This window comes from Ostrea edulis, chromosome 3 (assembly GCF_947568905.1).
Source record: "Ostrea edulis chromosome 3, xbOstEdul1.1, whole genome shotgun sequence".
NCBI classification, from domain to species: domain Eukaryota; kingdom Metazoa; phylum Mollusca; class Bivalvia; order Ostreida; family Ostreidae; genus Ostrea; species Ostrea edulis.
Window position 1 is genome coordinate 49,708,725 of NC_079166.1, and position 18,253 is coordinate 49,726,977.

The window sequence follows — 18,253 nt, forward strand, 5'->3', positions numbered from 1 at the left end:
TCTACACATCACTGTATGGCGGGACAAAAGGTCACCTAATGCCAGAGATCTACACATCACTGTATGACGGGGATAAGATTTCTTCAGAGTTGTATAGCTCTACATAGTTATATAGGCAATCATTTTGCCAAATATAAGTTTATAATTAATGTCTTTCCATTACAAACTATCTTTACTTAACAGCTTTAGATGGCCAAATGACCTTGGTTCGGGCTCATAAAACACCGTCGGATCATAATGATACCTTTATGTCAAATCTGAATTTCTAATTTCTGCCCATGCTGAAAATACTGCCCCAAAATGTTCCAAGCTACATTATTTACCAGTGATCTTTAGTTTGATATTGTAATTAGTTGAGGACAGGACATATCGTTTGCTTTTAAGTAATCTTTGTGTCGAATATGATCTTATTTATGAAAGGTGAAGATAACGAACATGATCAATCTCATAAATCCCATAAGCAATGCAAAATAAATAGCTGGGCAAACACGGACCCCTGGACACACCAGAGGTGGGATCAGGTGCCTAGGAGAAGTAAGCATCCCCTGTCAACCGGTCACATCCGCCGTGAGCCTTATATCTTAATCAGGTAAACGGAGTTATCCGTAGTCAAAATCAGTGTGCCACGAACGGTCTAACAATCGGTATGAAACACGCCAGACAGCATTTGACCCAATGATAGGTTGTATTTGGCAAACTAGATCGTTATAACGACCATAAAATTTGCGAAATGCTGACTTTAAATGAGAATGTTGAAACCCCTGTACCATCAACTTGTTTGTCAGTAGCTTGCCTAGATTTAAAAACTGATCATACGCAGAACAAGCACTTGCGTATCGAATCAGTTGAGAGATATAAACTCCATATGCAGGTGATAATGGAATATTGCTACACAAATATGGGGAGTTGACGATGGAGAAGCTAAAATCATCCCCTTTGTCATAAAGTTGAGTTGTTCCGTTAATATCTACTTTCAATAAAATATCTAAGTATGAAGCAGAAGTGGATGACTCTGTGGTGTCTTTTATTTCGAGCTCGCAGAGATATATCGAATCGACATATGAATGAAAGTTATTATTGTTAATAGATAAAACGTCGTCGATATATATAAATGTCGAATTGAAGGCCACAGCAAGATATTTTTTCTGCTCACGTAGAAGTTCCTGAATAAATTCTGCTTCATATCGTTCGAGCAATTAGAAATTCATATTACTGCCTAATACCAAGGTCATTTGGCAAGGTCACAACTCGCAAGTAAAATTTGTCTGGATCTCTTTTAAGTTCATACTTGGCACACAGATTGTTTAGGAATAGAGCCTTGCCAAATATTGTTTGACCAAGTTAGTTAGAAATATGGACCACAGCTTTGTAATGGGGAGACACTTAAAGGATACAACTGACACAAAGATTCCACATTATTATCTAATATGTCATGATCCTGAACCATGGTAATTTGGCAAAGGTCTAGTTAAAATGTTAATTGCAAGTTGATTGTTTGACATTAAACTCGGTTAAGACAGATTGTGCCATAACACTACAGCAAGATCAATATCGCGAGTATAGAAAGGTAAACCTTTTATTTTGGCTATATCATTACTACAGAAGAATTAATTTACTATATAGTAGAAATCCATATCGGGCACAAAGGTTGCTTATGATGAGGCTACTGGTAAAAATGTTAGAAATGTGTGTTTTATAACATTCATTTGATTTGCAATGGAGAAAAAGTAGAACCTAATATTTGGTAAATACGATTGTTTATGTTTATGTTATGACCTTGAGAACGAGTGTTGCTAAAACGCAGAACAAAAGACGGAATGGAACAAAATTAAAAAGAATAAAAATGATAAATGTAGTTAATTTCAAAATTCTTGTAAAATGCTTAGTAAATTCTTATACAAACGTTTAACTTCGCTTAATCAATTTATGATGCAGAATTTTAAGATAAAATTGCTTGGAAACAAATTCCCAAAATTTTGATTTTGATCAAAATAAAGTATTTTCCTCCGATTTTTGGTGTCATCTTAACTACATTAATCATTCTAATTCTTAAATTCTGTTCCGTTTTCTGTTTCGTTTTCCGTTCCGCGTTTTAGCAACACCCCTGTTAAAGGTCCCTTTCATTTGTCTACTTCTGATTCACACGAGGGCAGTAATACCTGGATGCCCCGTGGCGTCACCAGCGGGGGTGGCTCCCGCTGTCCACACACAGTTGGGATCCCCTAGCTCCTCGCCATTTGTTTTCCCGTCCATGTCGGAGTCCTTTTGACATAGATCCTTTGTCCATTTAGTGTTAGCAGTCACAAAATCCTGAAATTACAAGATATTCACATACAACAAATGAATGATCGACTCATTTTTTATTTAAGGTACTTTTCTGAAAACTCTCCTTTATAGTTTATAATATACATGTAGTTTATAATTTGGAATGGTGGAAATACATATGCAGAACTCTTAATTTTCACACCCAAGAAAGCCAACCAGAAAAGGAAAATGGTGCAGTAAAAAGTCATCGTACTATATGGACTGAAACGAAAAATGGAGATATTGTACAGTGAGGGTGCCATTCTGAAATCATTAAATATCGCTTCACGTTCATTAGAATATCGCTTCACGTTCATTAAATATCGCTTCACGTTCATTAGAATATCGCTTCACGTTCATTAAAATATCGCTTCACGTTCATTATAATATCGCTTCACGTTCATTAAAATATCGCTTCACGTTCATTAAAATATCGCTTCACGTTCATTATAATATCGCTTCACGTTCATTATAATATCGCACGTTCATTATAATATCGCTTCACGTTCATTATAATATCGCACGTTCATTATAATATCGCACGTTCATTAAATATCGCTTCACGTTCATTATAATATCGCTTCACGTTCATTAGAATATCGCTTCATGTTCATTTGAAGTGATAAGGATATGAAAATGACTGTACATACATGTAGTATGCATGCAGTTATCATAGCCTAACTGTACAGAATCTCTATATAAGTTATCATAGCCTAGCGGAATCTCTGTACAAGTTATCATAGCCTAGCGGTACAGAATATCTGTACAAGTTATAACCTAGCTGTACAGAATCTCTGTATAAGTTATCATAACCTAGCGGTACAGAATATCTGTATAAGTTATTATAACCTAGCTGTACAGAATCTCTGTATAAGTTATTATAACCTAGCGGTACAGAATATCTGTATAAGTTATTTTAACCTAGCTGTACAGAATCTCTGTATAAGTTATCATAACCTAGCTGTACAGAATCTCTGTATAAGTTATTATAACCTAGCGGTACAGAATCTCTGTATAAGTTATTATAACCTAGCGGTACAGAATCCCTGTATAAGTTATTATAACCTAGCGGTACAAAATCTCTGTATAAGTTATCATAACCTAGCGGTACAGAATATCTGTACAAGTTATAACCTAGCTGTACAGAATCTCTGTACAAATAGTATCATAACCTAGCGGTACAGAATCTCTGTACAAGTTATCATAACCTAGCGGTACAGAATATCTGTATAAGTTATTTTAACCTAGCTGTACAGAATCTCTGTATAAGTTATCATAACCTAGCGGTACAGAATATCTGTATAAGTTATTATAACCTAGCTGTACAGAATCTCTGTATAAGTTATTATAACCTAGCGGTACAGAATATCTGTATAAGTTATTTTAACCTAGCTGTACAGAATCTCTGTATAAGTTATCATAACCTAGCTGTACAGAATCTCTGTATAAGTTATTATAACCTAGCGGTACAGAATCTCTGTATAAGTTATTATAACCTAGCGGTACAGAATCCCTGTATAAGTTATCATAACCTAGCGGTACAGAATCTCTGTATAAGTTATCATAACCTAGCTGTACAGAATCTCTGTATAAGTTATCATAACCTAGCTGTACAGAATCTCTGTATAAGTTATTATAACCTAGCGGTACAGAATCCCTGTATAAGTTATTATAACCTAGCGGTACAAAATCTCTGTATAAGTTATCATAACCTAGCTGTACAGAATCTCTGTATAAGTTATTTTAACCTAGCTGTACAGAATCTCTGTATAAGTTATCATAACCTAGCGGTACAGAATCTCTGTATAAGTTATCATAACCTAGCTGTACAGAATCTCTGTATAAGTTATTATAACCTAGCGGTACAGAATCTCTGTATTGATAAATCTGACTTCATGAAATGCTAATATTCTTTTAAAATAAGGGTTTAACGTGATCTATGGTTCCTTTAAAAATCATCTATCGACAACTTTCTTCTTTTATTATTTAGTAGCTTTAAAATAAACAATCGTTCTTACATACACCGCGGGGTTTGTTTTTGTTTACAATTACGTAACCGCCTCGAGGAACCATCGCGTGTGAACCAGGGCATGTACACAGAGTAAACATTGTCGTCCTAAATATAACACAGAATGTTATGTTTTTGATCATATTGGATTTTTCGAATAATTCAGTCTTTCTGGGGATGTATATACTTGTTTATACGTCCCTGGTCTTACGTTTGATTTTTTTAAAATACAAAACTTTAGAGCATTGAGTCAGGCATCAATTTTAAAATCTGCAATTTAATATACAGTTCGTTTCTCAATCATGTCTAATTGAATGTGTGTTTAATATCGGAGTTTCATCGCTGCTGGACTAGCGATCTGTGATTTCACACTACTTTAACTGAACACACAAGCTTTACTCAAATTCTTCGTTTTGAAAAAGAAAATGGATACATTTTACAAACATAACAATTTATTTCTGAACATGTTTTGAAATCAATAGTTTATAATCATGATTAAACCAAATCTAAACATGCGTATAGAATATTCAGAAACCCATGGCCGACCAGTCTCATTTCAAATGATGTGTTGTTTTATTGTTTAAAAACAATGACTTTGATTAAACATTGATTCAGAACTCTTGGTCCAAATTATGTAACTGCGGCACGTGCCCCTGGCGTGAAATTCATACACGACTTCTGTGCGCACTGTGTACATAATATACCTACATGTATTTACGCAGATAGATATTAAAGTTTAATAAAATATTCAAGATTTGAGAGCAATTTATTTGATTTGTATGTATAAATAATTCAAACTCGATGAATTATTCTCTTCAGTCTGAATATTATGCTATCATAATTTTGTTGTATGATAAAATATTGGTAACAGCTATAAACCTTTATTGTATGTCCTGAGCCATAAATTTCATAAATTTAAATAATAATTTTTTCTTCATTATTGGGACTGAAAAGTTAAATGCTGAAAGAATGTAATGCCACATACACGCGCGCCTCAAAAGACGGATTCGTGGAATGAGATCATACACGCATGTACTTGAGTAGTATAAATTTATTAAACATCTAACGATAAAAATTCATAGTACACCTTTATAGCTTCATTTCAATGATATATATTAAATTCTCAAACTATTTCATAATTACATACGAGAATTCAGAATCGCCAGCGTAGCCAAACTACTTATATCGTTACAGTACTTATCTTCCTGTCACAGTTGATTATTTTCTTTCTAAAAACTTAACTTGTATTCGTCTTTTGTAAAATCACTCACGAGGATGAACTCAAAAAAACAAAACACAACCCCCCCCCCCCCCCCCAGGAGGATAAGGTGCTTTGACTCGAAGCATCGAAGTATGGTCTGAAATAAACTAATATTAGTCCTCTCTCTGACCACTCTTCCCTGCTCTGTATCTGTGGATGATATTGGAAAGCAGGATAACCATTTTTGTCGAGGGGAGAAGGGATGATGTTACATATTTCCACACAAGGATGAAAAACATCATCAGTTACAATTTTCAGCATTTTATCGGTCCAAAAACAGGCATTGCAATTCAATGGAAAATCGTCATCGTTATTGCCCATTGCCCCTTACGGAAAAGCAATGTTTTTATGACATCTACAATATAAAACACTACTTTTTATAAAACCTTCCCATTAATATCTGACAATCTAACAAAAGAGACTGCCTCTTCGAGCTGGAAGAACAGACAACAATATTACCGAACACTAATTATAGTCCCAGCAAATAAAGTTTGAGATATCGCCAAGTCCGTCTATCCGTGCAAATGTGCCCAGACCACAACTTTTAAAAATACACCGTAAGCTCATTCTTCACATAAAGATTATTAATGACCATAACATGAATATTTTTTATGTAAGGTCATTTGCACCATTTCTAAAAATTAAAAATTGATTAGAGTCTTAATATATCTTACTAATGGCAATTTTTATATATTAATACTGATAAAAAGTTTCCATATGATCAAAGAATATGTCCTGGCCTTGATTGTCAAGTTCACTTTTTAGAAAATACAAACCCTATCCTGGCCATATCAAGTAATGAAGACACATTTATATTTCATACTTACAACAGATTTTCATGTTAACTGAGGCTGCATTAGGACCTGACCCAAGGACATATGGTCAAATTCAAGGTTTTTATGTCACACAGCTCCGACGGAAGACCTCTTGTTGCTTTGCAACGAGCTTTGCTCTAGTTTAAATGTATGTTTGTGATTGAGTTCATCGATGTGGCAAGGTATGCATGAAAGGTGAATATAACAAACAGTGATCAATCTCATGATTCCTATAAGCAATACAAAATAGAGAGTTGGGCAAATATACCAGAGGTGGTGATCAGGTGCCTAGGAAGAGTAAGCATCCCCTGTTGACCGGTCACACCCGCCGTGAGCCCTATATCTTGATCAGGTAAACGGAGTTATCCGTAGTCAAAATCAGTGTGCCAAGAACAGCCTAACAATCTGTTTTAAACATGTCAGACAGCATTTGACCCAATGATATGTTATATTGGCAAACTAGATCGTTATAACAACCATATAATTTGCGAAATGCTTACTTTAAACGAAGCTGTTTGAACCCCTGTACCATCAACTTATTTGTCAGTAGCCTGCTTCGATTTAAAAACTGACCATAAGCAGAACAAGCTCTTGCGTATCGAATCAGTTGAGAGATATAAACACCATATGGGAAGTTGTCGATGGAGAAGCTGAAATCATCCCGTTTGTCATAAAGTTGAGTTGTTAGTTTGCCGTTAATATCTACTTTCAATGAAATAAGTATGAAGCAGAAGTGGACGACTCTGTGGTGTCTTTTATTTCGAGTTCACTGGGATATATCGAATCAACATATGAATGAAAATTATTATTGTTAATAGATAATACGTCGTCGATATATCTAAATGTCGAATTGCATGATAAAGAACAGTGGTAAATCTCATAACTCCTTAAGGAATACAGAATAAAGAGTTGGGCAAACATGGACCCCTGGATATACCAGAGGTGGGATCAGGTGCCTAGGGGGAGTAAGTATCCCTGCATCACATAAATGATTAAAGACGTGAAAATGCAGGAAACAGATATTGCTTCGTATATGCAATCCAATACAAGACACACCTGTTAAATGCAGTTGTGAGCTATTGTGATTCTTACCTGTCTATTCTTCATTATTAATTCAATACATGAAATCAATATTCACTCATTATAATTGAATCAAACTTATTCTAGAATATGTTGAAGCTGATTTCAACTTTTTGTACAAGTTATTAAAACATTTGATCAAGTCACAACCTGTGTTGTTGTACCACACTGGTGATACCATGTAAAAGCAATTTGTAGACGACAACGTTCCAGAAACTTACAATTTTGAGGGAGAAAAAACCAGAGAAAACAGATTCCTATAACATATTGTATAACATTACCGCTCCAAATACATTAGCTGCACCGCCACCAATTTCTATGTTGTGGCCAACTGCGTTCCACAGGCCGAACACATTTGTGCAGGGGTTGGGGACATTGATGCCGTTAGGAATCATCAGGCGGAAACCTGCATGGGCCAGGGCGGACACGAATAGCAAAGGCACTAGAAACAGGGACCTCATGACAGTACAGCAGCACTAATACAACACGGACTGATACTGTGGCGCTTATCTAGCAGTTTTAAGAGGTGGTATGTCTTATCTTGTGAAGACGTACGTCCAGCCACATGTTCCCGTGACAGATGTATGGTAGCACATTACGACATACCAAAATATTTGTAAGAGAAATAATTAGTTTACGTGAACCAGAAACCAGAAAGGGAGTTAGACAGCTTAGCATCCGCTCTTTCTGGCAAAAAAGGAGAGAGAGAGAGAGAGAGAGAGAGAGAGAGAGAGAGAGAGAGATTCTCTGACAAAATTAGACACAGGCTCTCGATGTTTTTATCAAATAAAAAAAAATTGTCTTCCTATAAACTAACTATTCACAATGTATATCACGCAACCATCTTGGTTTTCTTTTTTATTATCTGCATTGCTTGCAATTGTCAGCGAACAGTTCGGTTTAATATGATAATATTAGACTCCTCCCATCCAGCAGCAACTCTGTCAAGGTCTTATCTCTCTGGTGATCTGGAAATAAATTCCATTTATCGGTTGTAATCAACCGTCAAGTATCGGCTACTGCTTCTCAAATGAAAAAAAAAAAAAAAAAAAAAAAAAAAAAAAAAATAAAAATCGGTAAAGGGGGGACGGAAGTTGACATCATTGTGCAAATGGGACTTCCTTTGCAGATACTTGTGTGTGGGAAAAGGGGGTGCCAGAGTGGCACTGAATACAGAGTAGTAAGCAGCCCTGTAAACAATAAAAGTCGGGCAGAATTGTGTGGTTTTGGGACGGGCTGCCACGGAGAAATTTAGTTCATCTATCGTAAAATGACATTGAAATAACTCATTAACCCCCCCCCCCCTCCTTTTTTTTGCTTGGACTCCGACAAAAATGAAAATTAGACATTTGGATGTACAAATGTCACTGTAAACGTTTGAGAGTATGCCTATGCACACGTGTGGTTATGTCAATTCAGTTGTGAACTTTTCTTATCATGTATGACATTTATTTTCAACTCATTGTAATACTGTACAATGAATGATGAATAAATGGAATTATCATGTTTAACTTCATAAAAAATAACGTATATATCAATGGAAGGTGAAGATAACGAACAGTGATCAATCTCAGAACTCCTATAAGAAATATAGAGTTGGGCAAACACGGACCCCTGGACACACCAGAAGTGGGATCAGATGCCTAGGAGGAGTAAGCATCCCCTGTCGACCGGTCACACCCGCCGTGAACCCTATATCTTGATCAGGTAAACGGGGTTATCCATAGTCAAAATCAGTGTGCCAAGAACGGCCTAACAATCAGTATGAAACATTTGACCCAATGATAGGTTGTATTGGTAAATACCGGTTATAACAACCATAGAGTTTTCGAGTGATTGTGTCTCTCGAAAATATTTCACTCATATGGAGATATCATCACTGCCAGTGAAGGGCTGTAAAACTTAGGCCTATGCTCGGCGCTTATGGCCATTGAGCAGGGGGGATCTTTATCGTGCCACACCTGCTGTGACACGGGACCTCGGTTTTTGCGGTCTCATCCGAAGGACAACAAGGGGGTACTGAGAACCTATTCTAACCCGGATCCCCACGGGATTTTCGAAATGTTGACTTTAAACGAGACTGTTGAAACCCCTGCACCATCAACTTGTTTGTCAGTAGCCTGCCTCGATTTAAAAACAGACCATACGCAGAACAAGCTCTTGCGTATTGAATCAGTTGAGATATATAAACATAAACACCATATGCAGGTGATATTGGAATATTGCTACATAAATATGGGAAGTGGACGATGGAGAATTGTTCCAGATCCATTTCCTCACTAAAACATCTTTTCCACTGCTAAATATTTACTATTTCTAATTTTATCGACCAATGAAAAAGAGCTATCCCGAAATGATTTCAACCCCCGTCCTCCCTTAACCGATTTTTCCCATTTGAGAAGCAGTAGACGATATTTGACGTTTGATAATAGCTGTTAAATGGACTCTTATTAAGACCTTGACAGAGTTTATGCTAGGCGGTTGGGGTCTAACTTTTCGCCGAAAATTTCAAGCGATGCAACTGGTAAAAAAAGAAAACCAAGATAGCGGCGTAATTTACCTTGTGGATAGTTTGTTTACAGGAAGACAATTTTTTATTAGGCCTATATATAATTCTAAAAAAAACATCAAGAGCCTGTGATATTAAAAGCATGGGTTAAGTTCCTATCGTGCAGTCCGAATCCTGTTGCATGTATTCCATCTAAGATTCCTCTAAATCTTACCCCCGCTATAAGAGATTGAGATAAACGGGACATGATGCAAATTTATGTGAACACATGGAAAACTGTAAAAGTAAGAGGCAAGTGGGATTAGTATTTCATTGTTCAATCGCCTCTATGGCGATGATATGATAACGCGATGTCGATATATATGGTGATGGTATGATAACATGACGATAAGATCTGGCGATGGAAAGATAACACGATGGTGAGATATAGCGACGGTATGATAACACGATGATGAGATAAGGCGGTGTAGGTATGATAACACGATGATGAGATAAGGCGGTGTAGGTATGATAACACGATGGTGAGATATAGCGACGGTATGATAACACGATGATGAGATAAGGCGGTGTAGGTATGATAACACGATGGTAATTAGATACGACGGTATGATAACACGATGGTAAAATAAATTGATTGTATATTGTTTAACGTTCCGCTCTAGAATATTTCACTTATATGGAAACGTCACGAATTCCGGTGAAGGGCTGCAAAATGTACGCCTATGCTCGGCGCTTATGGCCATTGAGCAGGGAGGGATCTTTATCGTGCCACACTTGCTGTGACACGGGACCTCGGTTTTGGCGATCTCATCCGAAGGACCGCCCCATTTACTCGCCTCTTAATACAATCAAGGGGTAATGAGAACATATTCTAACCCGGATCGTGAGATATGGCAATGTTATGATAACGCGATGATGAGATATGGCGATGGTATGATATAGCACGATGATGAGATATGGCGATGGTATGATAACACGATGATGAGATATAGCGATGGTATGATAACACGATAGCGAGATGGCGATGGTATAATAACACGATGATGAGATATGCCGATTGTATGATAACACGATCGTAAGATATGACGATGTCACGATAACACGATGATGAGATATGGCGATTGTATGATAACACGATTGTAAGATATGGCGATGTCACGATGGAATTACCGCCATTGTATTTCTGTTCCATCACTGTGGCTTGTGGTATGAAATCGCGCAATAAAACGAAATATGTATCCGTATCCAAACCTGAAATATAGTGCCACTGTCCTCCATCTCAGGGAGTAATCTCGGAGTATTTATCATGGAGTACACAACTGGGCAATATCGGAGATTGACCGCTATTTTGTATCATGTTCTATCATGATCTATATAAAGGACAGGATAATCTGGTAATGATTTAATAGATTGCTTAGACATGCTACATATTTAGTCTGTTAGAAACGTTGTCTCTTCATTCATTATCTTGATCCAGTTGTAGCATAAAACTCTCAAAATCTTTGCTTTGAAGTATGCCATAAGATTTTTTCTTACCTATATTTCCCAATAAGATGAACATTATCTTATAATCTTCAGTACACAAAATTACATCACTCATACATATACATGTGCGTTTATAAAATTTGATATCACAATGAGTAATTAGAGTGCAACATGTGTAAAACTTGCACTCCAGTAAGCTCTGTAATTAGCTTCTTCTATACGGTAATATGCAGATCTCAGTAAGTGACCTCTGGTCCCATTTCCTTCCATTGCTAGCGCCTCGGCTTATCATACTTCGCTCTAATTTCCGCGGGTTTCCATTCATCTCCTTCACGAATTCTCACGACATCGCCTGATTTCAGATCTGGCATTGGTCTAGTATTTCGGTCATAGTAAACGTTCTCTGTCATTGTACTTTCGTACATGTAAAATTTCTGTGTCATCGTACCTTTCGTCTAACTTTTATGTATCCGTCATTAGACGTATTATGTTATGACGCTGTCCGTCCTAGGCAAAGTTTTCCGGACCTCTTTTTCCATAACGCTATAGCGTTGAAATTTGGTCATAATTTCTTCCTCAAGAAGCATAAAAGTGAGTTTGTATTTCAGCTAAATTGGTGATCTTTGACCTGCTTTAGAGCTAAAAGTAGGCCAAACAGTTTTCCGTACTTTTTTTTTCGTTACGGATACAGATATTGCCCTCAGAGGAATACAAGTTCAGTTTGCATTTCAGCTGGATTGGTGCATCATGACCTACTTTACGGCTAAAAGTAGGTCAAACAGTTTTCCAGATTATTTTCGCTATAGATACAGGTATTGCCCTGAAATGTAGTCACAACCTTCCTCTCAGAGAAATACAGATTCAATTTGCATTTCAGCGTAATTGGTGCACCGTGATCTACTAAGGGCTAAAAGTGGGTCAAATAGTTTCCTAGACTTTTTCTCATTATGGATAGATATTGCACTGAAATGTTGTCATCATTGTCCGACGGGAGTATATATTCCTCAGTGGTAGTAATTCATTAATAATATTGGAATGTATATATTGAACAGTTTTTGTTTTTCTCCCGAACATCAACTGTGCTGGTGATTTTAGGAGCATTTCATAATTCCATAGATGATAATTACGGATCTTTTCTGTCAATCTTAGCTTTCCCTATGCATTTCTTGATGGTCTTCGTTCTCTCCACCATGCCATTTGATCGCAGTAAACTTTTCTTGTGTTTGAAATCATAATTTACGGAAAATTTTCTGAATTGGTCACTAACAAATTTGTGGATCATTGTTACTAATTTACTTCATCTGATATCTCGCATCTTGAACAGTTTTCTTTTAATGTGTTGATGTCATTGGAACTTTTTGTTGATGTCAATTTTGCAACCTCGAAAATCTGTGCACGTTTAGTTGGGCTAGTTTGTGGAATGACCTTCCGGTTTTTTTAAACTGTTAAAAATTGCTTTCCGATTCTTATACAGTACAGAGTTTTATCAATGACCGTTTTAATGCAAATTTTTAAATCTCCTTAATGTTTTATTTCGTTGATTTCTAATACTTTGCCTAGTGCTCGACATTAATCATTGTGTTTTGGTAATTTTACAGATATAAGATCTTATGCCATACTGTCATTTAATTGTGTTTTATTCTTCTTCTTACCCTTGTAAAGTGTCTTAAAGTAATTTGTTTTATATAAGGCGCTATAAAAATTCTATCACTATTACTATTTTTTCTGCTTGACTTAATGATTCTGATGTATAGCTGACTGGTTGGTTGCTTTGTTGGAGACATGCGCCGATACCCTCTGATGACGAGTCAACATAAAATGTGACGTCGTTATTTACTCGTACAAATGTAGTAGCGTAACAGCGGTGCTTTAATATGACATTCCTTAAGTTTCTGGTGGCAGCTGTCATGCTTATCTTCCCAGTGCCACTGTGTTTCTCTTTCTAATAGCCGACGTAAGGGTTTGATAAGCATTGTCAGATTTGATGTAAATTTTCCAACGAAATTCACCATACCCTTAAATCCCCCAAGCTCCTTCTTGATGGTCGGAGTCTTCACGTCGTCATAGCCTTGATATTTTCTGGATCAGGCTTCATCTCATCCCTGCAAAATATATGTCCCAATTTTGCTATCTCCCTGACTCTGATACTTTTTCGAGTCGGTGTTTGTCAATATGTTGTCCATGATTATCTCACAACCTTGCGATATTGTCCTCAGGAATATTTCCGGTGCCGAATTTATTCCCATTGGGGATTCGAAAGTATCTGTATCTGCCAAAAGGCTTTATTCGGATCTCTTGGGTCTAGACAGACTCTTAACTTTGTTTGGCTTTTCAACAACTACTATTGAATTGATTGTCAGCTCTTGTATTTTCTCAATTACTAGTATTTCTGTGACTCCATTCGCTCATATTCAGCTTTAACCTTGCTTTTAATTGTACAAGGAATTCCTCGGTTAGTATTGAAGTTGCTGTCACTACAAGTATTGTTTTTCCATTCGGTTATATGCCATGTACCGAATAAGATACCAGTTTTGTCTTTCATTTGTTTACTTTCCCCTTAATGCCATCTGACACAAAATCAAATGTTTTCTTTGAAATTACATTTACAGTGTACTTGTGCGCCGGTGTTGATTTTCATCTTTTGCCTTGAGTTTTGCCGTCCAGTCCTTGGGTTTACCTGGTGACATAGTATCGATGCTGTACTAGCTCTCCGCCCCTGAGTTGCTGTCCAGTCCTTGGTTTACCTGGTGACATAGTGTCGATGCTGTACTAGCTCTCCGCCCCTGAGTCATAGTTTTGCACTATGTTGATTCTGGCCTTGGTCCCTGGTCCTTTTGAAATATTGTCTGGTGTATTTTTGTACATCTAGGAAAAAGTGGTTTTTCTTATGGCATTTATCGCACTGTTTACCATATGCTGGACAGTTCCTTAATTAATTAGCTCGTGGGGTTTTCCACATTTTTAAATCCTGTTTTTTGAACATAAACATCTTTTGGTCTTTAATGTTTTCTCCTTATTAGGTCTACTCCTTCTGTAGCTGTGCCGCTCTCTGACATCCCCTTCATCTGATTGTTTGTAGTCTTAGCTTTTTCTAGGGTCAGTTCTGGGGTTCGTAACAAGCGTCTCCTCATACTCATGATCCCCTCTACTTTCCTGTCTCAGATCAAACAATCCTTGATTTCACCAAATAAAATTTGACCTTATTTTATAAATCGGTGACATAACTGTCAATCGATTTTGACATACTCTGTTGTATGGAGTTGAAAATATGACGCTCAATAATATTCTTCCTTGGAAATCAATATTCTTTGAATTTTTCTAATGCAGGTTTCAGTTTCACTTTGTCCATTCAAAAGTGTTGTACATTCATTTCCACTGCATCTGGACCGATCAAATGCAGTATATTTTAATATTTATTGGTAATTTTGTCATCCTTGTCATCTATATTCCCGAGGTTGTTCGATAAATTCCAAATAATTATTAAAACTTCCTCCAGTTCTCTTTCAAGTTCCCTTCTAGCGAGATAATAGGCGGCAGGTTAGGTTTGTCCTTTCTGACATCATGTGATCAACTCAAGCTTTGAATTTTCAAGTGTGTTTTATTTAAACAAGCAATTGAATAAAACAAAATACAATACTGCAAGCTAAGCATGCTGCATTACAACACGTTAAGGATATCGCTGGGAGAGGTCATGTTAGGACACTTTGTTGATAACTTTAATTGAAAACGCAATCTGAACCGGATGTCAGGATTAATAAACATTCATTATCGTTATATTCCTAGCTCTTCACGTTTTCACAGCTGTGAGTTCCGGTCCTGGGATGATCACTTGTTTGATTGGTGTAACATGAGATTTGGACATGCCCAAGGAACGCCCTCTTCTCATTGCTCAATGAACGAATATATGAACACTGTCCATATCCACCAACACTCGCGTCTGGAATATGGTGCAGATTCTCCCAAGTCTACTGGTTTGAAACACCTTTTGGTTTTCAGATCCTTCTGATGCTGTAAATCTACTCTCCATCGTTCCCATGATACAATTAAATTGTCAGGTAATGGACAATCTCAATCTATACAATTTCTGCACATTTGTTGTAGAATCTGCTTTCCCTTTAGAATAACTGGTGAGATGAGTGCAAGAACTAAGTATTGCCAGTACCCCACGTATTGTTGTTACGCGTTCATCCAAAAAAATAAATAAAAAAGAAAATTAAAGCATTATAATTCAATTCAAAGTTAGGAAATACAATGTTTCAATACATTTATTTATAATTGAAAATTCAATTATTTTTCATCTCGATTTTTGTGTGTAAATCTACCAGTTGGTAGAAATTGGGAGCACAAGTTATGCCTATATGTTATTACAAGGTGAAGGTCAGTTGATGCGAGTGTGTATTGAATTTGAAGATCAGAACAGAATGCATATGCTGTTGGCTTACATGTAACAGTGCTTACTGATAGCTTCGATAGAACCATTTTCTCGCAGTTTATCTGTCTCTGAAAAAGTACAGGGACAAATGCTACTGGGTTTTTTTTTATGACAAAGTAAAAAAAACGGTGGGCGGTAAATCTAGTACTGCCGACTCCCGACTGTCCCGGATTGCGATGTTTTATAGATTATATTAAAACCGGCCAACAGAATAACTTCATATTTCTTGGGAACAATCTTTATGTCCAAATTGATTCATACAATTAAAAAAACAACAATATTAATAGGCATAAATACTTAAACTGGAGATGCAGCATACTCAAAAGCGGTAAATCTAGTACTGTGTTTTAAATGCCAAAACCGAAAACGGACATTCTTCATTCTATGCATGATTTTACGAAGAGAATGGTGTTTTTTAAACGATATTAAACAAATCTTTGTATCTAACAAGAAGTATTGTTTTCTTTTTCACAGTTATTATACTTATATATACAGGTATTTATGATCAAAGCATGGTACAATCTAAAATAGCGATCACATGTTCAATTAATACTTTTGATATGTGCAATTATCACCTCATGTGCGTCAGTGATATCGACAAGAAAGATAAAATTTAATCAGGATTATTCCAGTGACTGTACATCTTAATGAAAGTGGACAAAAAAAACAAAAAAAAAAAAAAAAAAACTCTTCTTCTGTGTAAGAACTGCTGTATTGTCAACAAAGTTCCATTAATTCGAGATACCATTAAAATGCAAAGTTTTTTTAATTAATAAAATTTCTCATTATTAGGCATTGTTTTGTCTCTCTAAATTATGGCAGAACTCTTAGCCACATAAATTATGTGTTTCCAGGCTCTACGACGTGGACGTATAGTTCTACCTCAGAGCCCTTATTTATTTATTTTTATTTATTATTTTTTTTAATTTCTGAATTTAATTACACGTGTTACAGAATGTCTATGAAGAAATCCATTTAACATATTACCCGATTTGTTATATTTTTGAAGTCAAAATAAAGTTCTGTTAATGGAACTTTGTTGACAATACAGCAGTTCTTACACAGAAGAAGAGTTTGTTGTTTTTTTTTGTCCACTTTCATTAAGATGTACAGTCACTGGAATAATCCTGATTAAATTTTATCTTTCTTGTCGATATCACTGACGCACATGAGGTGATAATTGCACATATCAAAAGTATTAATTGAACATGTGATCGCTATTTTAGATTGTACCCAATCTAATTAAAATTAGATCTTCCATCCGCTCCCCAGTTTTCGATACGTTTCATGCGACGTATCGAAAACTGGGGAGCGGATGGAAGATCTAATTTTAATTAGATTGGATTGTACCATGCTTTGATCATAAATACCTGTATATGTAAGTATAATAACTGTGAAAAAGAAAACAATACTTCTTGTTAGATACAAAGATTTGTTTAATATCGTTTAAAAAACACCATTCTCTTCGTAAAATCATGCATAGAATGAAGAATGTCCGTTTTCGGTTTTGGCATTTAAAACACAGTACTAGATTTACCGCTTTTGAGTATGCTGCATCTCCAGTTTAAGTATTTATGCCTATTAATATTGTTGTTTTTTTAATTGTATGAATCAATTTGGACATAAAGATTGTTCCCAAGAAATATGAAGTTATTCTGTTGGCCGGTTTTAATATAATCTATAAAACATCGCAATCCGGGACAGTCGGGAGTCGGCAGTACTAGATTTACCGCCCACCAAAAAAAAAACAAACAAAAAAACTATCCACGCGTCTTTTCCCTCATAACTTCCTTATAAAAAACAATATCAGTCTAAATCCTTTCTACGACAGCTAGTCAACACTGTTTAACGACACAAAACACCCTAATGCAGTGTTATTTACATGTCGTTATTAAATGTGATAATTGGTGTTTTTGTTGTTGTTGTTGTTTTATTTTTGTCCATTAAATCTAATTTGTTTATGATATGGCTAACAACTGCTTTCAAACCTTCTCGCTCGAAGTCGCATTTGACGTCACAGATAATGGCGAGTAAAATATCGAAGAAAATATGCATATCGCAAGATTTGAACTTCATCGCTTTCAAACTCAAAAACTACGCAAACCGTTTCATTTAAAGCACATGCAAAGTAGTTTTAGGCATGAAATGAATTAATTTTGCTGAAAACTCACCACTGGGACAGTGACCATGAAATTTTTACCATAAACAATGCTACACTGCAATTTGAACAAAATTTTCTATACATTTTTGTGAAAAGTCAAAATATTCAAAAGTCAACAACACAGAGCATTAAGTCACACGAGTGACTCAGATAAGGGGATAGAAAACGCACTACTCATTGGATATAAATCATATCAAA

General features: G+C 36.1%; 1 protein-coding gene across 1 annotated transcript in view; it reads right to left on the reverse strand.

Moving 5' to 3' along the window:
* Positions 1-8,008, reverse strand: part of LOC125676033 (temptin-like) — an 8,899-nt gene extending 891 nt beyond the window's left edge. The window contains exons 1-2 of the mRNA XM_048913927.2: positions 7,750-8,008; positions 2,160-2,310 (exon numbers count right to left, since the gene is read on the reverse strand). Of these exons, the coding sequence (XP_048769884.1) occupies positions 2,160-2,310; positions 7,750-7,929 (331 nt within the window). The 5' untranslated portion in view covers positions 7,930-8,008. The remainder of the gene's footprint in view (positions 1-2,159; positions 2,311-7,749) is intronic.
* Positions 8,009-18,253: the final 10,245 nt, after the last annotated feature.